The 27,571-nt window shown below is 45.9% G+C and overlaps 1 protein-coding gene across 1 annotated transcript in view; it reads left to right on the top strand.

The window, feature by feature from the left end:
* LOC146867374 (uncharacterized) overlaps nt 1–27,571 on the top strand; it is a 196,720-nt gene that overhangs the window by 41,594 nt on the left and 127,555 nt on the right. Inside the window, exon 2 of the mRNA XM_085604594.1 lies at nt 5,500–5,707. Within this exon, the coding sequence (XP_085460720.1) occupies nt 5,521–5,707 (187 nt within the window). The 5' untranslated portion in view covers nt 5,500–5,520. The remainder of the gene's footprint in view (nt 1–5,499; nt 5,708–27,571) is intronic.

Below are 27,571 nucleotides of genomic sequence, written 5' to 3'. Positions count from 1 at the left end.
ATTTTAAATAATTGGTAATTATTTTTTATACATTTTTTAATTGATAATTATATTAATTGTAATAATTTATTATTCGGAGCGGGTTGTGGGTTTATAGGGGAATAGGGTGGGAAGTAATTTAATTGTAATTAAGGATTATGAGGAGGACCAACTAGGTATCATATTCCCATTTTACAATGATACGCCAGTTTTAACCAGGGCTAACAGGGGAGCTGACCTGAGCATCTTAAGTTGGAATGTAGCGAGGCTCCAATCCAGGCTTTGCAACCAAGACTGGCTGCGTATAATAAAGGAACAAGACGTAGTCATGTTCCAGGAGACCTGGGCTACTGATGACTCATATATTGAAGGGTTCCACTGTTTCAGTGTAGTAGCCTCAAGCCCCAAAATAGGTAGACCATCGGGAGGCCTATTTATTGGGATCAATGTGGCTTCAGGAGGCAGTTTCAAGCCCCTCCCAACTAATAGTAAAAACTATCAAGTTGTGTTTTTTAAAAGGAGAGTTTGTTTTTACTTGGTAAATTATTATAACAATGATTTCCATTCTGTTCCTAACAGGAACTTCATTGGGCTTTTTGATTTTATTTCTAACTTAGATAGTCAGCAAAATATGGAGGGACCCACTGGGATTCTTTTGGGGGGAGATTTCAATGCCAAACTTACCGATATGGAGCATGACTAAGGGACAAGCAATTCTGGTCTCTCATTTTGTAGGAGTGCAGAGCTAGCAATGTTCTTACGATCAAATAATTTGGCTAATGTTATGGATCTGGTGAGCGGTCCTAATGTCACCAACCACAAATTACCAACATTTAGGGGAAGGGGATGTTCCTCAACTATTGATTTTATTTTTATCCCCCCTTCTCTTGAAGATCAACCAATGGCTGCAGAGGTCATTGCCAGGGATCATAACCCTATTAAAATAGTAAAGAGTTCTGCACCTCGGCCCGTGTTTCCTTCTGAATGCGGGGCAAAAAATCTCACGCCCTCAACCGATAATTTAAGACTAATATGGAAGGGCGTTGATAGTGGCGAACTCTTTAAAACATTAGTTAAGGCCCACATGTATCTCATTAACTCTTGCTTGTCATCACAAACTGCACACACTGAGGTAGTCCAGGATTTTTCTAAACTGTGTTTGGCCATCAAAACTCTCCTGTCGAAACCTGCCCCTTCGGCAGGAAACAAGCCTAGATGGTTCGACCGTGAGTGTACATTGGCCAATAGGAATCTCCGTAGGGCATTGTCATCTAATCCGAGGTGTGCAACAGCTGTACAATTGGCAATGCGGAAATATAACATAGCAATTTCGAACAGGAAGGGTGCTCTTCTAAACGAACGCTGGGAAATCCTATCACAGGCCGCAAGTATAAAAAAGGGAAATCTTTTGGTCCGCAGTAAGGGAGCTCCGATCGATGGGTCAGCTATTAACCCCCATCAGCTGCAATATCTCTAGTGAGTCTTGGGAAAATCATTTCTCAAAAATGTATGCTACCCCCCAATCAGAGTCAGATCAATATGACCATGGCCTACTTACCACCATAGAGTTAACCATCTCTGAAGTAGAAGAGGCCATTCAACAGAGCATTGGGAACAAAGCACCTGGCCCAGATGGGCTACCATTTGATTTAATTAAATGGAAACCAGACTTCTGGGCCCCGTTACTTTTGAATGTTTTTAATAGCTTAACCCACGCTACGCTACCTGATACGTGGGCTTAGACTACCATAGTTCCAATTTTTTAAAAAGGGTATCGGTCCCAGCCTAGTAATTACAGGCCGATCTCACTAATTGACAATACTCTAAAAATATTGGGAAGAGTTTTGTATAATAAGATCTTAACCTGGACAGAGGAAAATGGTATTTTAGAGCCCTGTCAGTTAGGCTTCCTTAGCAACCGCAATTTGGTTATTGGGAAATATACCATTGCACGGAAGTCCCCGGTCTATTTGGCCTTTATGGATTTGTCCTCAGCATTTGACCTTGTCAATAGGTCAAAGCTTTGGACAATCCTTCTGGCATACGGGCTGGATGAGCCTCTGGTACATTTCCTAGCGTAGCTTCATAAAGACCTCCAGGCCCAGGTGAGGATCGGCATGGGTGGAGAGGTTTCGGGAGCCATAAAGGTAGGAAGGGGGGGGTAAGACAGGGTTGTGTCTTGGCCCCCCCTCCTTTTCATTATTTACATTAATGGGCTGAATAACTCGCTAAAAACCTCGACCTACGATGTTCCCACAATTAATGGTAAAACTCTTCCCGTGCTACTATACGCAGATGTTGCGGCCCTTATAGGCTGCACTCCCAACTCCCTGCGTATTTTAGTACAGACTTTTGTCAGGTATATGGATAGCTTGGATCTATGTGTTAATTTTAATAAATCATTTTTAATGTCCTGTGGTCCTGGGAAGCAACAGCTAAGTTCTATTGCAGTGGGTAGCCAGAAACTGACAAGCACCCGCACATTTCCTTACCTTGGGTTGGTCTTTGCTGCAAACGGCTCCTGGACTGAGCATCTTGCTCACTCCAGGAGCAAGTTCTGAAAGACCACCAATTCAATTCTTAGCCTTCCCCGCCCAAAGACCAGTGGTGCTATTTGAGCTATTCAATTTTTTTTTAAATTACAGTGCGTCCCTGTGGCCACATATGGGGCTGAGATTTGGGGTATTGCAAACAGTTCCTGCATCCAGCAGGAAGAAAATAGGTTTTGCAGGAAACGGCTGAGTATCCCAATCTCCACCCCACAATACATTTCACACAGAGAACTTAATCTTAATTTTATATCGGATTTTATACGCGCCCGACCTGCTCTTTTTTGGTTATCAGTATGGACGAACCAGGCCGCGTCCCTCACTAGAGAGATTATTAATGACTGCGTTATGTGTGAGAAAGGGATGGAACTTCCTTGGTTGGGTGGAGTGCATCAAGAACATATCTTTTTAAACCTAAATACAGTTGAAACTGTGTCTAAAAAGGAGCTAAGAGATGCCCTCTATTCTTTATACAATACAGAAAGGATTGGATTGGAATCCAAGAAATATTCTGTTCTTAGCTATATGTCTACTAAACAGTATCAGCATCCCCTACCCATATATCTCACCCTATGCAGGAGTCATTGGGAAAGGAGCCTACTATTCTGCTTAAGAGCAGGAACTGTTAGATTTGCACTGTGTTTTCCCCTTGGTTACCACCCTAACCTCGATCATGTACCATGCCCTTGTGATCGGGTGAGTGGCCAATCAATTTTACACTTTTTATTTTTCTGTAAGTATTGTATAAAATACATAAAGTGGCTTTTATATCCATTTTTTAAAAAGAGAAGACCCATTAGTCTGGATAATGCCTACTCGTGTTTAGTCTCTTTGGCTGACGAAGAGTTGATTTTTCGTACAAGTACATTTTTGAGAATTGCTTCTAGAGCACGTAAGAGCATGTCCGATCCCTGAGATTTTATTATGACTGACTATTTCTGTACAACCGTAGGACGACATAATGTTTTATATAATAGTAATTTATTTATTTATTACCAATGATGTTCTTTTAAACTTGTAATCTAATTCATCAAAATGTTACGGTTATATCATTGTAAATGTTCCCATTATCATATATTTCTAACTCTCCGCTTGTTATTTAATTTGCTATGATGCTGTGCTTTTATGGGTACTAAATTACCCGAATAAAGTTTATGAACTGAACTGAACTGTAATTTAGTAATTCTGTATTTTTATTTATTGGTATTCATAATTAATTTATTGTTAATTAATTATTAATTGGTAATACATTTTTATCAATTGGTAATTAATTTGTATTAATTGATTAATTGATAATTATATTAATTGTATTAATTTATTATTCTGAGCGGGTTGTGGGTGTATAGGGGAATAGGGTGGGAAATAATTTAATTGTAATTAAATAATTATTGAAAATATTTTTGTGTATTGATAATTAATTTACTGTTAATTAATTATCAATTGGTAAACATTTTGCATTACTTATTCATTTTTGGTATTGAAAAATAATGTGTGGTTAATTAATTATTAATAGGTAATTCATTTTTTATAATTAATATTTATTGGTATTTGTAATTAATTAATTAGCAAATAATTTGTCATTGGTAATCAATTATTAATTTTATTGTTATTGATAATTACTTTATATATATTTAATTATTAAATCATTACTTTCCCTACTGTTGCACTCACAGGAGGGGGGAATAGTAAGTTTTACCCTCCCGCTATCCAACACTTTCCCTACTGTTGCACTCTCTGGAGTGGGAATAGTAATTTTTACCCCTACGCTATCCAACACTTTCCCTACTGTTGCACTTCTGGAGTGGGAAAAGTAATTGTTACCCCTACACTATCCAACACTTTTCCTGCTGTTGCACTCACTAGAGTGGGAATAGTAATTTTTACTCCTACTCTATCCAACACTTTCCCTACTGTTGCACTCACTGGAGTGGGAATAGTTTTTTTACCCCTACGCTATCCAACACTTTCCCTACTGTTGCACTCTCTGGAGTGTGAATAGTATTTTTTACCCCTACACTATCCAACGCTTTCCCTACTGTTGCACTCACTGGAGTGGGAATAGTAATTTTTACCTACCCGCTATCCAACGCTTTCCCTACTGTTGCACTCACTGGAGTGGGAATAGTAATTTTTACCCTCCCACTATCCAACGCTTTCCCTACTGTTGCACCCACTGGAGTGGGAATAGTAATTTTTACCTACCCGCTATCCAACGCTTTCCCTACTGTTGCACTCACTGGAGTGGGAATAGTAATGTTTTACCCTCCTGCTATCCAATGCTTTCCTTACTTGTGCACTCACTGGAGTGGGAATAGTAATTTTTACCCTCCCGCTATCCAACGCTTTCCCTACTGTTGCATGCACTGGAGTGGGAATAGTAAATGTTTCCTTCCCGCTAACCAACATTAAAAATATTGAATATGTTTTAATAATACTAAGTTAACATATATATATATATATATATGTATTAAAAAATAAAAATGCATGTTTATTTTTATTTCTATTTAGATTAATTATTTATTAATTTGAAGGTTATTTAAGTATTTTTAAGTATGTTTTACTTAATTATATTTATTATTTCATTATTTTACATGTAAAAAATTTGAGATTTTAACAGACTATATTATTTACAACGATATTTTGGATTCAATATTTTTGTACTTACCTGTTTGTAGATAGGAAGTCGATATTCTGTCATTCTATATTTTGTCATCGATATTTTGGCAGGTTGATATTTTGCTCCTCGATATTCTGTCAGTGATCCGCCAATTAGATGCTAGCCATTTTGACATATTTTAGGAGCCAAAGCACATCCACTGTAGCCTGGTTACCAGTCTGAGTGCAAAAAAACAGCATAGCAGTTCTCAGAAAATGGGGGTGACCACACAAAAGAGACACTTTCTCACACTATCCAATATCTTTGTGTCAACATAGAACTACTCTTCTGCTCATTGTTTGTGATTCTTTTCAGGTCTAATACAGAGGAGCAATCATGAACCTTGCTCATCGCATCAATGTATTCATGCTGGTATTGTCGACGGTCATAGCCACCAATGTTGAAATAAAAAAGGTCCCACTTCCTGGCAAAAACTGCTCATTGGTTTTACATGTTGATGAGAAGAAAGGGCCACCAGGCAGAAATGGGGCAGATGGCAAGAATGGAGCCAAAGGAGAGCCAGGTAAAAATAAATATTTATTTGGCGTTGTTGCTCAGATAGTTTAATGCAGGGATCTCCAACCATTTTTTATAACAAGAACTATTTCTGATCAATGGAAATAATCCTTAGTTACTAGTTTATGTGAACATTGTTGCTGGAGTGACCACATCAGATACAATCACAATAGTGCCATCAATTTACAGGTTTTTCATAATGACCAGTCAGATGTTTGTCATAATATTGAATGTGATCTCAGTGCTGAGATTTTTCTTCTGTACTTGTATGGCGAGATTGCTGAATTAAGCTTTTTATTTGTTGATTGACTGATTGACAAAATATCATCATGCCGATATAAAGAATGTATGATTTAACAACGCAGGCCGTTGCAATGCATGCCATTACAACGCAGTTGTAACAACGCAAAGAGAAACATACTCAAAGAGAAAGTCTTGTCTTTTCTGAAAAAAACCCTCCCTTTTTCCACTCAAAAATCACTTTTCATGTATGGTTTTCAAATTGAAGCTTTTTGTTTCCCTAGTATAAATGCACCGCAAAGATGCTTTAGCTGCTGCGGTAACACCATCACGGCAGGTATGCCTACCATAATGCAAAAGTTGCCTGCATTTATTCTTGCCAAGGATGTCCACTGTTAAATCAGGGTTACAATTGTTTCTATCTCAACAAAGGTAGAAAGAGTAAAATAGTTCACTACCATAGTATTCCAAAGTTACAACAATCTACCCAAAAGGTACAGTGGTGGACAAAATCAATTGAATCAGTGCCAGAAAATCTTGCTGGACCATCATAAAAATCGATGGGAAAGCCTCACCCATTTTCTTCTGCCATTCTTCATCGTAGGTGTGAGAAACTGGGTTCTGGGTTGAGGGAAATAAAACCCTTCTCAAGCAACAACCACAATCATCATCAGGGTGAACCCTAAAAAGTCATTAAATTAAGCTGTGCTGAAACCTCTAGGAGCTTGACACAAATGCAGTCAGGCTTAACTTAGAGGTAATGCGTAATGTATTTTGGCAGTACCTAAAAAGTAATAACATAACATGGTATTTGTAAAGCACCCTTTCACCCAGAAGGGTATCTTGGCACTGAGTAACAGATGTTTATTGTTACCCAATGATGCTAAATTTATTGACCGCAGAAGGTAAAAGGCTGAGTGGAGCCGCTGGGATTTGAACCTATGACCATGAAGTCAAACATAGGGGACACATTAGTCCACTAAGCTACCAGACTCAACCTATTAAAGTGGAAACACAACATAAAAAGAATCCCACACAAAGTTTAATAAATTATTTGACACCAAAATGACAAAAATCCAATCATTAAAACCAAAGATATGCAAATCCAAATATTTAGGTAAATACAGTGCCTAAAAGCACAGGACATAATACCCCATCTCATCCACCCATTTTTTAATCCTGTCTGGTGTACCCTGGAACAACGAGATATTATTAGTGTTGACAACGAGGTAGTTTAATTATCCAACCATAACAAAAAGTTCTGTAAGATTTTTCTCCTCTGGCGGTTGAGACCTCTTTGGTGGCATTATCTGACCAAGGTAGGTCGAATTGGCTGTGATGAAGCATGCCACAAAAATTGGTTGGGGCTTTTTTGGTATGATGCTCTTGCTAGGGCCATCCAGCACTGATTGAATTGATTTAGTGCCTAGAAGGGGAAGCAATTGTGTCTGCCATGGACATTAATATTCCAAGGACCGCAACAAGTGTGTGACACATGGCCACAATTAGGCCATGCGGCTTCACAATTAGGGGCCGATTACGATACGACCTGTAAAGACTCCAAGCATTGTAATGGGCCGCTCGGTTTCCTTTCCGACCACCTCATTATGTTAGAGGTAGTCAGAAAGGAAACCAGCAGGTCATTCCGGCTGACTTGCGACGGGCTCAGAAAGCCTGTCTTCCAGTCAGAAGCCGGCAAGTAGTCTCAAGGGCGGGTCTTTTCACCCTTGAGATTACGATCATGGTTTCCAACATGGTTTGCATGCTGGTCTGTCTGAAAGCATGTTTGGGGGCCCTCCAGCAGGGCCCCCTTTGGTGCACGGCCTCCGGTTGGAGGCCGGGGGGGCAGCTATTGTGCCCCCTGCTGATCCCTACCATGGAGTGCAGGGATGAATCGCACCTCCCATTTTACTATGGGAGCATGCTTTAAAGTTGGTTTATGACCGTAATGCATGATCCCTTAGTGAAATATATAAATGCGACCGAACTCTGTTCAGTCGCAATGCAATCAGTCGGTCGAGTCCGCCGACTGTGTGTCGGTCGGTCCCATGACCGAGTCGGTGTCGGGCGGAAGTAATTCCGCTCAACATCATAATGAGCGCCTTAGTGGGGGTTCCCTGTAGAGAGTGTTGGGGCACTGTGCCCCTAGATTTCTAAGTTATGCCAATGGTAATTACTCAAAACAATCCAGAAACCTTAGGGGCTTATTTATGAGCCCCTTTGCAATACTCTTGCTCCATGCAACGTGGTGCAAGAGCAGCGCAAATAAAAAATGAGATTTACGTAGCCACACAAGGCCACCTTGCATGGCCCTCAGTGCTTTAATGAATCTCCAGTAATGTAAGGCAGCGTTAATTGCTGAGTTGCATTACTCTGCGCCAGGGAGGCATTTCCATAGGTGTTGCGTGAGTGTTCCCATGCAACATCCATGGATTTACACACATTCTCAAATTTACAAGAGCAGGTAAACCTGGGAATGTGCCAAAAAGATACACCTCCCCAGGAGAGGCGTAATGAAGGGAAATATCTTTATTTCTCCTTGTTTTTTCCTCTTTCTATTTGTGCTGCATTATGCAGAAAACATAGAAAGAGGAAAAAGCCTTTCAGGATTGTTTTTGGGCTGGAAGGTGTCCCTTCCTGTACAAAAAGCGTCCAGCATGCAACAGAGGCACCCTTGCACCATGGTGTAAAGATACCTGCACTGGTGCTAGGCAGCCCATTGTGTGCCAGCGCCTTGGAAAGTTCCGGAATGCACCATATTGCCTTAAATACAGTGCATTCCTGCCCCTCCCCAGTCACATAGCGCAGGAACGTAAATTGCTGAGTTGCACTTCACCACTTTTTCATAAATATGGCCCTTAATGTACTAATAAAAGAAGGGCTGTAAAGCCTTGAAGGTTGCCCGCCCTCAGTACCTGGCTGTCTCTCGTCCCGACTGACACAAGAGGCAGGCAGTCAGGCACTAACCTGAGAGACACATACGGTAATGCACATGTGGCAAATAACATTTCTGTTTTTTCATAACCCTAAACAGGCTGAGGGCCAACCTAGCATCAACCCTGGTCTGCAATGTTCAAGAGTCTCAAGAGACCTCTCACTGATAAAGCGGGTGTCTAGTGCATCAGCCTTGTATTTCCCGGGGCAGCTTGTCAATCACTTCACAGGCTGCATGCAGCTTCCTTTTCACAACTCCTCACCTGAGCTGTGGGGTTACAACATGCTGCCTGTGAATGATTGAGGGCATGTGCCCTGATGTCGCAGAGAAATCGGGTCACGTGCATGCTGCAAACAAATACACTGCAAACCTTTCGCATGGGCCGAGTATCTGTGTACAGCTTGTCTCTTTAGCAATTCCAGCTGAGGCTGCGAGGGTATGCTTGACCCTATCACCACATCCTCCCATGACTGGCACAGCTGCAGCAGCACACCCTGTTACAGGCTGGCGTCTATACTCCTAGCAATCCCAACACGGAGAGGATCTGCCCTCTTGCCTGCCAGCCTAGATTGTGTTTTTACTGTTTGCTTTCAGCCTCAAGGATGGATCCCAACATTTTCGGATCCAGCCTTGTGTCTGAAAACAAACACAGGGGAGTGCGAAGCTTCACAGCTGTCGGCGTGTATGTCATCAGTTCATATTTTTTTTTAAATGCTCCCATATGTTCTAATGAAGTCCTTCGCACATATGAGAGCGCCTCGAAATATTTGAGCACAGGATAAGTGCTGTGTAACCATTGTAACTGTGCCACGTGTGCTGTTAGGCACTGATGAAATGCAAGACGAAGAAGACTCTCAGGGACACCTTACGAATTTTGGGGGCCCTGGGCCAAACTTATTTTGGGGTCCCTGCTTTGACTAGCTTTGAATTTATGATCTAAGTTCAGCCCTTTCGCACACTCTTTATCCAGGTCACTGACAGTGCACAGACGCACTCATCCAAATTTTAAATTTGTTTACATCTAATATTCAGGTATTGTGAGGTGTAACATTGCTGTGAATATTCTCTGTGACACCCTCCTATTTCCCATATGTGAGATCCTGTTTTGATCTAAAAGAAACTTTTTTATGGATGTTTCTCTGCAAAATGTTTGTAATAGACTCCCACTCAACACCCACTTGAAAATGTAATTAAAGGAAAACAGTATTTAGAACAATCTGTTTAAAAATTATTCAAGGTCACAAGGACAAGTCTTTCCGCAGAACAGGGCTGGCTCTATCAGGGTCCGTATGACAGGCTGGGGCCCTGGGCCTAAGCCCACTTGCCCATGCCTTAAAACGTCTCTGCATACTCTACTGTATATTCTATATCAGTTTTCAAAAACGGCAACTTCATTTTAAAGCAGAATGCATGAAACATATACAGTAGAGAATTCCTAACAATTTATTGTATTGTGGCTAAGAGCTCACATGCAGCACAACCCACAATAGTTTACTGTGAACCCTTGGACTCACTTGTGTGCAAAAAAAGTCAACTATTCTTACTCCCCAGCACTTTTAAATCCCACCAACTGTTACTGTTCAGAATATGTAAGGATAGCTGTCATTGTGACATGAATAACCCAAGGATGCACAAATAGTATTGAGGTTTACCATGAATATGCCAGCGCAAACATTATGTAAGGAATAGTCATAATTGTGCTAAAGATGTAGCCCATTAATATTTGAGGGCACCACGTATATTTAGTGTGCCCTGACATCAGGAGTGGCTCTAGGGAGAGACATCTTTGAAGGTGGGACATGACACCAGCAGCATACACAACACATACATAAGAGCACATATATGAGTACACATGCACACAGAGACATTTAAACAAATACACATAAATATATACAAATTCAACTCAAAATTTGTTAAATTGACTAGCCCTGATTTGTTCAACAGACTAGCCCTGATGAAGCAACACTAGGGGGTCGATTCCGATCCTGTATTTTTTTTTTTCCGTTATACTCGTATCCGTAATTTTTCCCGTACGAATCGTACAAGTCCCGTCACACACGTGAAGTACGATTCGTTCGGGAAAAATACATACGGGTCGGCCCGATCCGTACGAATTGGATCGGGAAAAGTTTTACGAGACGGACCCGGACACTTTTCCGTACGAATCCTAAAAATACAGTCCGACCGTACAAGTTCGATCCGGACAGGCTTTTCCGATTTAGGATTCGTACGGAAAACGTCCCGTACACGAGGAATGACTTTACCCGCTACGCAGCAAACTTTGTACAACTCATATCCCGGGAAAAGTTGTTCCCGGGGTGCGAGTCGTACAGGGGTACGAGTCGTACAGGCCCCCCCATGCATATGTACGCACCTTACAACAACATCGCGTATGTACGGTGCGTACCCCAACATCGCGTATGTATGCACCTTACAACAACATCGCCTATGTACGCACCTTACAACAACATCGCGCATGTACGGTGCTACACCAACATCGCGTATGTACGCACCTTACAACAACATCGCGTATGTACGCACCTTACAACAACATCACGCATGTACGGTGCGTACGCCAACATTGCGTATGTACGGTGCATACCCCAACAGCGCGTATGTACGCACCTTACAACAACATCGCGTATGCACGGTGCGTACCCCAACATCGCATATGTACGCACCTCACAACAACATCACGTATGTATGCACCGTACATAGACAATGTAAAACAGCACAAGGAGGGTCTATTCGACTCGCACAACACCACAAAACACATCTACAGTGCACAAAACATGGAAATGACTGACCTGGCCACATCAAAACAGGCAAACAGCTGGCCAAACTCACAACCATCCCTTATAACATATCCACCAAAAATTCAAACTGAGGCCCACCCACAAATGGACCAATAAAAAGGGCCCACACACACAAAACCATGAGCCTTTGCAACAGACTCACTGCAGCTAGAGAGCACACACCAACAACTGCACCCATCCACCTTAACATGTACACCTTCACACATACCCCCTCTTCACATTCAGACCCACAACTTCACATTCAGACCCACACACCCACAACCATACACACCCTCACCCCAAACCATGCCCACAGACAAGAATCCAAAGTTCACAAGAGAGGAGCTGGAGATCCTTGTCACTGAAGTCTTCAGAGTCGAGACACAGCTGTTTGGAACATTGGTCAGACAGACCAGCATAGCTGAAAAATCACGCCTGTGGCAGAGGATCGTCGTTGATAGGGTGAATGATGTTGCACCCATCAGAAGGACCAGGACTGAATGCCAAGCCAGGTGGTACGATCTGCGGAGGTCAGTCAAGTGAAAAATGAATGACGACTACGCCCAGAGCAACATCACTGGAGGTGGTGGGCCCCGCAGACCAGTACATTTCCATCCCTGGGAGGAGAAGGTGATGGCCCTGCTTCCGCCGGTGGGAGTACATGGACTTCAAGGAGTTCCAGAGCCTGGTGAGTACACAAACAACTTATGTAACATGGGGGTAATGGCATCCACACCCCAACTACACAAAATGCACGCAACTACCTCCAAACCCTCACTGGCCAGAACCATAGTCAAAAACAACGCTAATGCCACTAACATGTGTATGCCCCATTGAGAAAGCAAGGCCATGCTATGTCCCATGCTACACGAAGCACTAACCCAAGAATGGATGTCCGGTATGCTGGGAGGGTGGGTGTCACAAAACGCATTGTTGAACTCCAAATCAGACACAATTGCCCTCATCCCATATGGCCCAGGTACATACCCATGCACCATGCTCAATGCACAGGGACTGTAAAAGTACTGACAAGATAGCTGACACTGGGCCCTGGTGTAGGCAGCACAAGGCCCTCCTGTGACCAGTGCAAACACAAACACCAAGACAACAAGGTCAGATATCTAGGACAGGAACTCACACTCACTGTCATGGCAGCATGCTCCATGGGGGGACAGCTACATCACCTGGGAGCCCCAGTGCTAAATCACACTACATCCACCAGCAGGCACTATCACACACACCCCTTACACAAGCAGACACCCCAGGGACAGGCAATGGATTTACCCACTGTCACAATGGACATGTAACACAACAAGACCAATACATAGCCGAAGAAGCATCCAAGCCAAACATCAACAAGTCAAAGACTCAGGAACACATATCAATCTGTCCCCCGCAACATACCCATCCACAAGTGAACATTGCGGAGAATGCTAGGCACATACAACTACCTGGAGGAACAGTACTAACTAGAATGTGTATGAAACATGGATGTTGCATGAAACAGCATTAACATTGTCTATCTCTCGCACACAGGGCAACATGATGAATCTCCCCCCAACAATGGGGGTGAAGAATCACAGTCCCAGGCTCGGGAGGAACCTGATCCCACCGGCAGCGACGCCTCTCAACACTCCGCGGATGACCCTGACCGACCTGGACCCTCTGCTGTCCAAGCCCCTGCAGCACCTGGTTCAGGAACATCTGTGCCAACCACCACCCCCATTCCTGCCACATCCCAGGAGACACCAAGGAGCCCTGCCCGCAGTGAACAACTGAGCCAGTCTGACCAAGAGGGACAAGGTTCGCCGGGCAACCACGAGGAGGCAGACAACACCACCACTGCCATCCCTCAGGAGTCCCGTAGACCCGATGCGCCCACAACGGCAGGCCAGGCTCATGTGGGCAGGGGTTGTGGGAGTGGAGGCAGGTGGAGGCAAGAACCTGACCAGCCAGCTGAAGAGACCGGTATGTCACACATACACAACATCATAGAGGCATACTGGCGTGACACCAGGGAGATCAGCCAGGTAGTTGGGACACTCACAGAGATAAAGGGGACCATCACAGAGATGAAGAACCAGCAGGCCGAGCAACACGCCAGTCAACAAGAACACCAAGGACGGATGGAGGCAAGACTGGCTGAGCTCCTGGTGGTGCAAAGGGACATAAGTCATTCACTCTGTCGGATCGCAGACAACATGGGCAACCCTCCCTGTGCCACCAGGCGAAGACCACCACCAGCCACAGGGATGGAGGAGGAGGTGGATTTGTCCGACGGAGCATCCCAAGCATCGTCAAGGCCTGCATCTGAGAGTCCCCTGATTAAGGTTAGTCGTCCACGGAAAAGACCGTGAGAGGCAGCAGCCCATCCACATCTCCTAGGTCACCTGGCCTAGCACTTGGCCTTCATGTGCAACAGCATCACCTCATTGACTGACATTCTCTGCCACATGGACTTGCTGGTGACAGTCTGACCAATGATGCCAAACACTGTGGTCTGGACTCTGCTGCTTTCAAATGCCAAGGATCCCATCTCCCCCTGGGAACGTTGAATTCTATGGTCCCTGTATTGCACCTTTTTCTTGCACAAATCACGCCCCAGACCTATAATTTAAAAAAATAATAATAATTTGATGTTGCAGTAATTTCGCATGAGTCCACAACATACGTGTGGGGATATGTCAAAGTATGCCTGAGTGTGGAACTAACTCCAGCCATCCATACTCTGGGATCTGAGTCCGGTCGAGGACACACATGGGTCACAATGTATCATCAAATACAGACATGGAGCCCAATACTCACCCGTGATGGCCTCAAGCTGCTGAGGGGGGGCTGGCAATACTGCTCGGACAGACCAATTTGGAAGAGTATCATGAAGGCGTAGAGGTCATGGGTCATGTGGAGGTGCCCGGGGAGGGAGTCCCAGGTCTGTTTGGCGAGGTGGGAGAACTATCTCCTGCATGCAGTTGTTCTGTGGATGTGATGAATGGTGGCCAGGGCAAGGTTGTCTGCACGGAGTTGGGCCAACGGGGTGTTGGATGACAGACGTCCAAGGTCGTTTTTGGGTCTGGGGTTGTGGACTGCCTCCTGAGTGTGGGTGAGGAGTCTGAAGGTGACCCTGCAGTAGACAGGGAGCCATTGTAGCTGTCTCAGGTGGACGGTGATGTAGCTGGGGCGGGGGATGTTGAAGATGAGGTGTGCGGATGCACCCTGGATGTGGACAAGTTCTCCTGCAGTTTTGCTGTTGTTCCTCCATAGAGGGCGTTGCTGTAGTTGACACGGCTGGAGTCGTGGACCTGGGGGACGGTCTGTCTTGCCTTGGAGTGGATCTATCTGTGGATCATCTGCAACATGCGGAGGTTGTTGCAGCATGAGGTACAGATGGTGTTGAGTTGCATGGTAATTGTGAGCGATGAGTCCATGATGAACACCAGCTTGCTTGCGTGGCCACTGGGTGCTGGTGCGGTGCCCAGGCCGGTGGGACACAAGGAGTTGACCCAGCCGTAAGGGGACAATCCTCAGATGATGACCTCAGTCCTGTCCAAGTTCAGCCTCAGGTGGGTGATGTTCAGCCATTCGTCAACGGATCTCATGCCTTCTTGAAGGTTGGATCTGGCAATGGCTGGGTCTTTGGTGAGGAGCAGCTGGGTGTCAATGGCATACAAGATGATGATGAGGATGTGTGCGCATGTGAAGGTGGAGAGGGGGGTCATGGAGACATTGAAGATCGTCACACTGAGAGATGAGCCCTGGGGCATGGGCCAGATGACCCCAGTGTACCACATGCTGAAGGGTGGAGGCCGACTCCCTGGGCATTGCTGGTGAGCTACTTGGTGATTTCATCCTGGGCCCTCCTCTGGATACCAGTGTTGGAGATGTGTGAGCTGACAGTGTGGTAGCACATGGTGTAGAATGCCGTTGAGAGGTCAAGGGGATTGGTCTCACCATTGTTGAGCAGGGCAAAGTTGTCGTTGGTGGAGGCAATTATGACGGTTGCAGTGGTGTGATTACTGTTGAAGATGGTCTGGTGCCGGTTGCCTGGAGCTGTTTGCGTGGAGGAAGTTTGTCAATTGCTCGTTGAGTGTCTTCCTGATGACATCTGCTGGGTAGGGAAGCAGGGTGATGTTCCAGGAGATCCTGCGGTACTGCCGTCCGATGTTTAAGAAGGGCCTGGGTCTCTGCATGCCTCCAGCTCCCATGTGGCAAACTCAAAGGAGACATTCATGACGTGCTGGACGTGGGCTTCAAGTATGGGGAATGATATCGTTGAGATGTTGTGTGGGAGAGCCAGAGTGGATGGTGCACATGAGCCAGGTGGTGTATTTGATGCTGACTGGAGTCCAGAAACTGAGCGGGGTTTGTCCCGTGGATAATAGTGTTGTCTGCCTCTGTTTGCCAAGGCTGTCGTGTATGTCCATGAGCTTGCAGTGGTAGAACGTTGCAAGGGATTTGATCTGCCTTGCAAGGGTGGGGTGTCTTTTGGATGGAGAGCTGCTGTCAGTTCACTCACAATACAGATGAGCTCCTTTATGTCCTGTGTTTTGGTGCCTCTGCCCTATCTGAAGGATATCAACTTGTCCTTGCTGATGATATGGTGATGGCTGTGTGTGGCGTTTTCCAGGGCTGTAAGGTAACTGATGGTTCTTTGTGTTGCAAGGTTTGCACAAGAGTCTGGCTAGATCTGTACGAGTCCAGTAGGTCTGCCTTGTCCCAGGTGGCTTAACTGTTGTTGTGCTTCACAGGAAAGTCTGTCAATGTGGCAAGATTGTTGGATCAGTTGCTGATCCAGTGTGTGAGGTTGCAGGGTGTGGCGGGGGTGTAGGTTCGAGCGTCCCACACAGCTTGTCTGTGGTGACTCACATCAAGCATCTTTGGGGGATCGGTAGCGGGGTGTGGGGCAGTGTGTTGCTTGTCGGAGACGTGGATGCAAATGTTGATGGACTAATGATGGATGGTGATGTGGTTCTCCTCCAGCGAGAAGTTACTGGCCCCCAGCCACATGTAGCCTGTGGAGGTGAGGGCATGCGTGCAGATGTATGTGTTGATGGCTTTGCGGAATTGTGGATGTAGGCTTGGAGATCTGTAGATGAGTGTTACTCTAAGGGTTGCCAGGGCGTTGGTGCAAAACCGGATTTGTGACTCTGAGGGTGTACTGGTGAATAATTTGCAATTCATCCTCCGGGAGTGCCATCCCTGCGGGTGATCTTGTATCCGTCAGAGATGGCAATGAAGAAGTTGTGTGCTGAGGATGCTTTTATCCAGGTTACTGTCATGATGTGTGGGGCTGTTGTGTTGAGGAGGTAACAGAGTCCAATGGCGTGCTGGTGGACGGAGCAGGTGTGGAGTAGGAGGCACATGACCTGGTTGTTCTGACAGGGTCTGGTAGGCGGGGCAGCACTGTGTAGGCAGTTGGAGTTGCACACTCAGAATGCAAAGGTGTCGTGTGTGCGCTTAGGGGTTTGCCTGATAGCAGGCGGTTGCTTGTCTGGTGGACATTGCTTGGAGGGTGGCTGCAGCATGAGCTTGTTGTGTGACGTGGGTCATGCAAGGACCAGAGGGTCATGCACTGTGCACGTTGCAGGCGCAGACGGCCCTGCCTTTGGCGCGGCGTTGGCGCAACAGTGGCACAGACAAGCTGCTGGCTGCATTAAGAATGGGTGGAGGGGGGAAGGGAGGAGCATTTTGGAGGCGTGTGGGTTGCAGAATCAGGGCACTCGGTGGGGCGGTGCCACAGGTGAGGCGGCAGCAGGCGGAAGGGGTGAGAAACTAGGCCAAAAGTAGCACACAAAGACAAGGAGGTCAGAAAGGCACACTGCAACAGGTGTATGTAAAGGAAGTAGTGTCAGGTTACTCATGGGTCACTCCGAGAAATGAAGAATCACCAAAAATGATGGCCACAGGATCAGGCAACAAAATGCGGAGCTGCGCACAGGAGACATACCGTCAGCAGGCGTTGACGTCCCGTTGTGGGGAGCAACCTGCACAAATACATACACAACCAGGTACTTCATGCACAATAGAGATTATTAGCCATGAAGAACTGCATGCATGTTGCCGAAGTACACATACACTCATATGCTCAATCTTTGACAATTATGCCATAGATGACGCATGCAAACTGGCAAGAGATCTGCAAGGACAGAGATGAGGCACTTTGGATTGTGCTGAACACCTTTATTGCACAAACTCACACAAAGGGAAATGCATCCATACGAACAGACTCACAGGTCAGTTGACAGAACATGTGGGACATACGCTGGACCCCCCCTTCACAACACAGGTGTTGTAAATCCCAATGAACTGGCACACAAGTTAAGGGGATGAGCCAAACACATCCTGCTGCACAGGGAGAGGCTGAAATTCACCATAGAGCCTGTTGTTGTGATGTCCCACACTATGTCCACCCGTAGCATCCGCAATGTTTCAGAGGCCAGGTTTACGCACATTGATGCCTTCATCAGACTCCACACTCCACTACAGATGACTGTCAAGAAGGGTGACTATCATATCATGGGAGTGATGCTACATGTTATATGCTCCATGGTGAGAAGACATGTATGCATGGTACCACAACATGCACAGAAGCAGTCCCCACACATTCCCAACCCGTACCACCGCCAAAAAGCCTTGCTGCAATCCTTACCCAAACTGACATTTCCACATGTCAGTGCATGGAACGCTGATTCAGCACACGTTGCAATCCTCATGAGGAATAGCAGGAGGACAAAGATGACATGAGCAGACAACAGGCGCAAAAACCTGGGAAAGACAGACACACAAGAAGTCACCTAAAACAAATCTCGCCGCACACATGGTCAGTTACGAAACATGAACAATGTTGGACACATGCAAATTTCAAAGAAAGTCTCTCCGCAAAACTGTGTGGCATGACATCATCACTCGAGTGACACATCAGTACACACATCAAAGTAACTTTGCATTCAGTCAGCTGGACACACACATTGCAACACATGCCAGTATGCCACTCAATGCTACAAGCTTGCACACTCATACCCAGTGACTCACCATTATGAGAAGAAGTTGCGTATGAGCTGACTCTGGATATTATCCTCCTCCTCCTCATCACTTGCCTCGTGACCAATCCCTGGATCCTCCACGGGGGGATGTTGCTGCTCATCAGGATCAAGGATGAGTGGCACTGCCTTCTCAATAGCCATGTTGTGCAGCATGTAGCACACAATGAAGATTTTGCACACCTTCTCCGGTGCATATGGGAGGGACCCGCTTGTCTTGTCGAGGCACCGGAATCGGCTCTTCAGGAGGCCAAACGTCCTCTCAATCACTCGTCTGGTCTGCCCGTGTGCATTGCTGTACCGGTGATCTGCAGCTGTTATTGGGTTGCGGAGAGGTGTCATTAGCCATGGCATGTTGGGATATCCAGAGTCCCCTACATGGATACATCATGTAAATAAGTAGGTCAGGAGATGCCGTAAGAGCCAAAGATACCGCAACACACAGGACAAACAGAGTATACCCACCAACAAGACATGCTCGTTCGTTGTGCAGCCGGAGCATCATTTGTGGCACCCTGCTACGCTTCATGATGTAGGCATCGTGTGCTGATCCTGGAAAACGTGCCCAGACATGGGAAATCAGCATGTTAGCAAGACACACTACAAGGGCATTTATTGAGTGGTAATGTTTACGGTTGCGATAGGCTTGCTCCTGTGCCTGTGGTGGTACCAAAGCCACATGTGTCCCATCAATGGGCCCAATAACATGGGGCATCCCTCCCAGGGCATGGAAATCACCCTTGACATCTGTCAACTCCTCAGGAGTAGTAAATTTGATGAATTCATCAAGGTGCTCCAACATGGCTGCCAAAACATCACGCAGGACACGGCTGAACATTGTCTGTGACATTCCACCAACATCAGCTATGGTCAATTGAAACGTACCTGTGGCAAAAAAAATGTAGGGCTGCCATCACCTTCATCTTGGGGGTCAGCGCAGTAGGATACCTGTGTCGCGGTTGGAGTTGTGGTGCCAGCTTGTCGGTCAAGTCCTCAATCAACTGTCGAGTGAATCTGTAACGTCGGATGCAGGCATGTTCCCTGGCAGCCAAGTCTGGCATTGGTCTTGGGACAGGCGGTGCCCTGCAGGACATTGTTAGGAATAGTGAAGATTGAGAGTCTGCCAACATCAATGTCAATGAACATAGCACATGCTAAACTGCTACTAAACATCAGGTAACTATGGAGTCTGGTGTGTGCAATACATCAAGGATACATATGCCAGCTTGCTGGCACTCCTATGAAAAGCCAGATACACCTGTTGATTGTCAAGTCTACATGACATGCCCTGAAATGAGCTGGGGGCAAGTCTGAGTGAACAGCCAGAGATATCACCGGAGTGACACACATCCACATAGCTGCATTGGAAGGATGTCATCTCATTCAAACAGTTGACTGCAAGGCACACACACAGGTCACATGGAATGTCAAATGTACATATGAAACACATTGCAATGAAGGGGTACACGTGACAACAAAAAAACACAGCCATTGAGACGACGCAGACATGTATGCCTGGGAAAATATGATGTCCGATGCACACAGACCCTACAGCCGTGGGAATCCACATGTAGCATGGTGTGCGTAGATGTGTGCCATGCCCATCTCCACACAGACCCATGTTGGATGCACCAACAGCAGATGCAGTTGACGGAACACTAACAGCAAGCTCATGGGAACACATGACACACACCTGACATAGTCACATAGGGGCACGCTGATTGTGACATGTCAGTTGATAGAGTTTCACTGGCATCAGGAGACAGGTGCGGGTGGTGATGACTGTGCCATCCCACTGCTCCTGTGCATGACACAGTTGGACTACAGACACACATGTGGCAAGTGTCAAGGTGATGTGTGCCACATAGTGCCCCATCACACATGACATGTGTACACAGGTCATCACACATCAATTGTGCAACTAGATGAGATGACCTGTGCAATATCACTGGCTGACACACCTAGGGCCTGCACATGAAAGTATGCAATGACAAGTACTTGAGGGACATCTTTGTGCGACTCGTAGCCCTCCATTCCTGGCGTGTGTACGCCTCGTATCACCATTGTAAGCGTGTGAAACGCACCATACCTCCGCATTCATTGCATGTGTACGGTCCGTATCACTATTCTACTGGTGCTGTAGGGGTACGTGTGAAACGCACTGTACCCCCGCATTCATTGCGTGTGTATGGTCCGTATCACTATTCTACTGGTGCCGTACGGGTACGTGTGAAAAGCACCATACCCACGCATTCTTTGCGTGTGTACGGTCTGTATCACTATTCTACTAGTGCCGTACGGGTACGTGTGAAATGCACCGTACCCCCGCATTCATCGCGTGTGTATGGTCCGTATCACTATTCTACTGGTGCCGTACGGGTACGTGTGAAATGCACCGTACCCCCGCATTCATTGCGTGTGTACGGTCCGTATCACTATTCTACTGGTGCCATACGGGTACGTGTGAAACGCACGTACCCCCGCATTCATTGCGTGTGTACGGTCCATATCACTATTCTACTGGTGCCATAGGGGTACGTGTGAAACGCACCGTACCCCCGCATTCATCGCGTGTGTACGGTCCGTATCACTATTCTAACGGTGCCGTACGGGTACATGTGAAACGCACCGTACCCCCGCATTCATCGCATGTGTATGGTCCGTATCACTATTCTACTGGTGCCGTAGGCGAACGTGTGAAACGCACCGTACCCACGCATTCATTGTGTGTGTACGGTCCGTATCACTATTCTACTTGTGCCGTACAGGTACGTGTGAAACGCACCATACCCCTGCATTCATTGCATGTGTACGGTCCGTATCACTATTCTACTGGTGCCGTACGGGTACGTGTGAAACGCACCATACCCCTGCATTCATTGCGTGTGTACGGTCCGTATCACTATTCTACTGGTGCCATACGGGTACGTGTGAAACGCACCATACTCCCGCATTCATCGCGTGTGTACGGTCCGTATCACTATTCCAATGGTGCTGTACGGGTACATGTGCAACGCACCGTACACGTCCACTTCCGTTGTTGCGGTACGCAGGGGTTGCTGGACACGCCACCCCAAGTGACCAGACCCTGGTGGTAATGTATGGGCTCCATATTATAGGTTTGGATTTGGGTATGGGGTATGTTTCCTGCCCCTCACCCCCACCCTGACCCCAGGGTGTTGTTCTCACCTTCTGTGGTGTGTGCGCCGGGTCTGGTGCACCAGGTTGTAGGCTAGGAGGACCGGGATGACACGTACTATGGGGTTCATGGCGTGTACGTTGCGTACCGGGGCTCCATTGCGTAGCGGTTCGCGTAGGACTCTGCTTTTCTGGCTGTGTTTGGCTCCCGTAAAAAAAAGAGCCGTGCGGAGTGACGTAGGGACGAATCGTACTTGCTGGGCCGGAAACCGCTGCTTGAATACGTCCTGACGTCGCGTACAAGCTGTTCCGGATCAGAATCGTTGTTTTTTTTACCCGTACGGTCTTTTGTATGAAACATACGGAAATAGGCTTTCTGTACGAATCGTACTTCCTAGGTTGTACGGAAAGTTTACCGAGTACGAGTCGTATGGAGAAAACGCTCCGTACAACGATTTGTACAGCCTTTTTTCCAGGATTGGAATCAGCCCCCGGATGTGGCAAGGTCACAAAACACATATTGTCCTATTCTCTAAATTTACAACTGTTAGGATTAAAATAAATGGTTTATGACCTACATGAGTACAGTCAAACTGAATGATACAACAACGTTCATTTTGCTACTATACATCTCAACCCTTGTATCTTAGCATTGTCAGTAGTATGTCTGTAAAGCAGTAACACATGTCATGATATTTGTATGGGCTATTGTTTCCTAATTGCTGAATTAAATATAGGGTACAATTATTTATTTGGAAAGGCAGCCCACTATGAAATTGCACATTTGTATATATTTTTTCCTCTACAGGGAAACCCATTTCCCTGTGGAGAAACTGGTTCGCCTATGTACATATGAAACACATTGCGATGAAGGGGTACACGTGACAACAAAAAAACACAGCCATTGAGACGACGCAGACATGTATGCCTGGGAAAATATGATGTCCGATGCACACAGTCCCTACAGCCGTGGGAATCCACATGTGGCATGGTGTGCGTAGATGTGTGCCATGCCCATCTCCACACAGACCCATGTTGGATGCACCAACAGCAGATGCAGTTGACGGAACACTAACAGCAAGCTCATGGGAACACATGACACACACCTGACATAGTCACATAGGGGCACGCTGATCGTGACATGTCAGTTGATAAAGTGTCCCTGTCCCTGGCATCAGGAGACAGGTGCGGGTGGTGATGACTGTGCCATCCCACTGCTCCTGTGCATGACACAGTTGGACTACAGACACACATGTGGCAAGTGTCAAGGTGATGTGTGCCACATAGTGCCCCATCACACATGACATGTGTACACAGGTCATCACACATCAATTGTGCAACTAGATGAGATGACCTGTGCAATATCACTGGCTGACACACCTAGGGCCTGCACATGAAAGTATGCAATGACAAGTACTTGATGGACATCTTTGTGCGACTCGTAGCCCTCCATTCCTGGCATGTGTATGCCTCGTATCACCATTGTAAGCGTGTGAAACGCACCGTACCCACTGTGACATTAGGAGTGAAAGGCCACAATCTCCACAGTTGGGCCCATTAGCTTCTGCTTGCTACATGCCCTTCCAAAGGGATTTTGACACATTATTTTCATTACAATCTTTTATGTTGAAACATCACCCGCATTGGATTCGCTTGGAGACTACTGACACATTAGGTGGTTTTTGGTTATGCAATATGGTTTTTTGAGTGGGTAGAATTGACTTTTGCATTTGTATCTTAACCATTGGTCCTGCACTCCTTTAGATTTAGCCTTTACTCCAAACTGATGCCATATCATTGCCATTTGTGGTCTTTCTCCTATTGTGATATTTTAGTTCTAGGTATGTAATTTAATTTGGCAATTGTATCACAGGTTTTACAAAGATTCAAAAAGATTTTTTATTTGTGTTTGTTTTCTGGCAACTTCTGATGGAGACTTTTGCTTACTCTCTCTCTAATATAACAAAGTTACCAAGATTGTTTTTTGGTTACCATATATTCCTCAGAATTCTACCTAAAACAATCTACTTCTGGACGTACACAGAAATGTGACTGGATGTCCTCACACACCACTAGGTGTCATGCTTCATCATACAACTTCCCATTCTCTCCAAAAAAATACAATTTGATGGAGAGCAGGCCTACACCTGAAATCAGAGAGGCACGTCTACCTAAGAACGGACCCATGATCGTTAAAGATTAAAAACCAATGTGACATTTCTTGGTATCAAAAACCAGCGTGGAGATAAGGGAAATTAGTACTCCATCACCACATGTACCGTCATGTGCATGTGGTGTGTGTGGACTTCTCGTCACTTTTTTGTGTATGCCCAGTACTAGATTGTTTTAGGTAGAATTTTGAGGGATATATGATAAGCAAAAAGCAATTTCGGGTGGCTTTGTTGTGTTAAAGACATTGTGTTTGGAGGCCAGCTCATCCTTAAGGTCCCACCTATAAAAACCAAGCTATACTTCTGTAATGTCATTTGACATTTTTGTGAGTCATTGTTTCCCCAAAGTTAAATTGAACACAGTGTACACATATGCATTGTGGAAAGGCAGCCCAATAAGCAATTGCAATTTTTCTTACATAGGATAAATACTTGCCCTGTAGAGAAACCGCTTCCTCTCCACTCCCACTGCCTATTTTGGAAGCGGATTTGCATATGTATTTTGTGGGAGATAATATCCTTCCATTACCAGTGCTTACAGTGTGAGAGAGGAGCTTGTGGATGTGCAAAAGCTGACAAGTGATGGACCCTCATAAGAACCTCAAGGAAAACTTTTTCTTGAGGCTCTCATTCCCCACCCTTTTCAGGGGGGTTACTACTGTGAAATTGTATGAAGTTGTGATGTACAACTACCTAGTATAAACAGTGGCGGCTGGTGACATTTGAAAGTTGTGGGGCATGAAATTTGTGTGGGAGTGCACCGCAGTGAGCAAACAAAGTGAGCGAGCCTGAACTACCTAAGAGGGGTTCCGGGGGGGTTTTCCGGCGAGAATTCTTTTTTAAAGAGTGGGCAAACTGGGACATCTTAAGGGTTTTGGGGGCCCTGGGCCAAACATATTTAGGTGGCCCCTGTTTGGAACAGCTTTGAATACATGGTCCAGTTTCAGCTGTTTCATGCCCTCTTTGACCAGGTCACTGACACACAGTGCACAGCAATTCCTCCAAAGTTCTAAATGTGTTTACATCTATAACATTCATGGATAGTGATGACATGTGTTTTCAATATTGCAATGGATGTCAGTGTCATTACTGGGACCGGAGTCATCCCCATCACTGCCAGCAGCATCGCTGTCACTACTCTTGCTTCCAGCATGCAAGCTTCACTGGCAGTACCGCTGCGCTTGCCATCTTTCTCAGCAGTGCGACTGCCACTAGTACCAGCATGCACAAACCTGTGCTATTACTATCGCTGCCAAAAACGTAAGTGCCTTTACCACTACCCTTATGCTCTCTCTCAGATGTACCACTGCCAGCAGTGCACGCTTCCCTTCTACTACTGTCGCTGCCAACACCATCACTTCCAGTAACACCCCCGTGGTCATCTCTCTCAGCAGCATTACCGGTACCACTGTTATCAGCTCCAGCATGCTAGCTTACAGGCCAGGCAGGACCACTGCCTATGTCATCTCTTGCAGGTATTTGGTCAGGCTGACAGGTGGAAAAGGCATAGCTAACAGAAGAGGGCAGACCTCCAGGATTCCAAATTGAATGAAAGGGAATGAAGCATGGCTGTGCCAAGATTACTGGATTGTTCATGAATAAGGTACGCCTGACTGGATGTACAGGTGGATACTCTGGTCACCTGGTACATACAAAAGTCTTTGGCAGTGAATGTTCACCAGTGGAGAAGATATAAAGCTATCACTCTGAATGGAGAGCCCAAGTCATACCTTATGAAAATAAGTGAAAGCAGCCTTTAAACTGTAGGTTTTATCTTCATACATGTAAACATGGTCTCAATGAGTGGGACGCGGGTCGGTGGTGCCACCCTTAAGAGCTAGTATTACACAATCTGGTTAAGAGTGAAATCCGGGGTCTTTTATAGCTGGTGATTCCATAGTCTGCAACTGAGCCACCACGCCACATCTCCTCTCCTTTCTCCATTTCTCACCCTGCTCGGTTCCTCCTTCGAACTCACCCTCATCTCTGTAACTGCTGGCAGTTTTAGAAACACAGGCAGCTTAGTCTGGGGGAACATTGGAGGGGTGGAAGGTGAGAAGAAAGGGTGAAGTTAAAAGAGAAAATCAGCATTATAGTCGAGGTCTCTTAAATCCAGAGTCTGCCACTGAGTCACTAAACCACATCCCCTGCTACTCTTACTCTCAGTCTCGGCACCCCCCTCCCATATCCCCAATTCTCTTAGTTTTTTCCACCTCCTACCCTCTATCTCCCACACACATTCACTGCCTCTTTTGCCTTTTAGCTACCCTCTCTTTTGTCTTATTCTATCCCACCAACACCCCCTTTCACAATCTACTTAGCTCAGCTGTACAACCACCTCTACTTTCTATACTTCATCCTGCATGGAAATCATTGCAGTGTGGGGCCATCCGCTGCTCTCAAAGTGACATGAATAGCTGCATGTAGCCCACACAATTCTGCATAAGAGGATCTTCTGACAATCTGAATACTTGTCACTGCTTGTTTTCTTCCTCGCTCCATACTACAAGCATACTTAAAATGTGAGCTCGGCTACAATGCAGCAAGAAATAAATAAGCCTGATAAAACACCTTCAACAGTCAGTCAACCAGTCACTCTTTGTAGTGGATTTTATTTCAAAATGACAACATTTTCTACCTCTCCCAATACTCATTGCTGTATTCAGCTGAGAAGGCAGCTCTTACTGCTGAAATATGAGCAGCCTATGGTCACAGGTTCAAACACTGACAGGAAGGACCAATCCGCCTTTCCTCCAGCCGAGGTCGATGCAATGAGTACTGCGGAGTTAAAAGTAGTTAGCAGTGTGACAGTCTGGTCGGCACTGAAAAGCGCGGCCCGGTCTATCTCAAATGGCTGCAGAGGTCCCGGACCCTCACTGTGCCTCGTGTGGTGACAGAAATGCAAGTGGCCCGGGATTGAATTGGGCCCCCAAAAGACACCAGTTTGGTTGACGGATGACAGCAGTGAGAGAGCTCAGCTCACGCTACAACCTGTGCACACCCTCAAATGTTGGAACGAGTCGTTCCGACATTTGAGGGTGAGCAGTTAACCACAAAGGTCACAGGGTAGAAACGAAAGGCCACGCATACAACTTACATACACACACTCGTCTTAACGAAATCGAAATTACCTTCCCCTCCGCTCCGAAAACAGATAAAGAGCAGTTGGAGAATAAAAGCCGTGGAGAGTGCTCAGTCATTATTACTCTCGAAAGCTTTTATTCAAAATCGTCATTTTGATTTTTATTATAAGTATAACTAACTCACTGACGGAACGTTCTTGCGCCCGGGCTCTTAGTGTCTGCAGACAGCGTGGCAAAGGTGAAAGCCGGAACTGGAAGATGTTGGATTTTGACTCCTCCCGCAGACTCCAGCCCACCAATCATTTAAAAAATAAGCAACTGGAAGAGACAGAAGTGACTGACACTTCCCCAAGTCTACATTTTTTAACCGGACTGCCCTGCCACCGGCCATTGAAATACATGGAGGGCTTATGACTTCCCCCTGGGCCGTGTGAATAATGCCCAAAATCAAACCCTATTTTGGCAGTGAAAA

The sequence above is a fragment of the Triturus cristatus genome, chromosome 1_2 (assembly GCF_964204655.1).
Source record: "Triturus cristatus chromosome 1_2, aTriCri1.1, whole genome shotgun sequence".
NCBI classification, from domain to species: Eukaryota; Metazoa; Chordata; class Amphibia; order Caudata; family Salamandridae; genus Triturus; species Triturus cristatus.
Note: the sequence above shows the minus strand (reverse complement) of the source record. Positions and strands in the feature narration are given on the sequence as shown.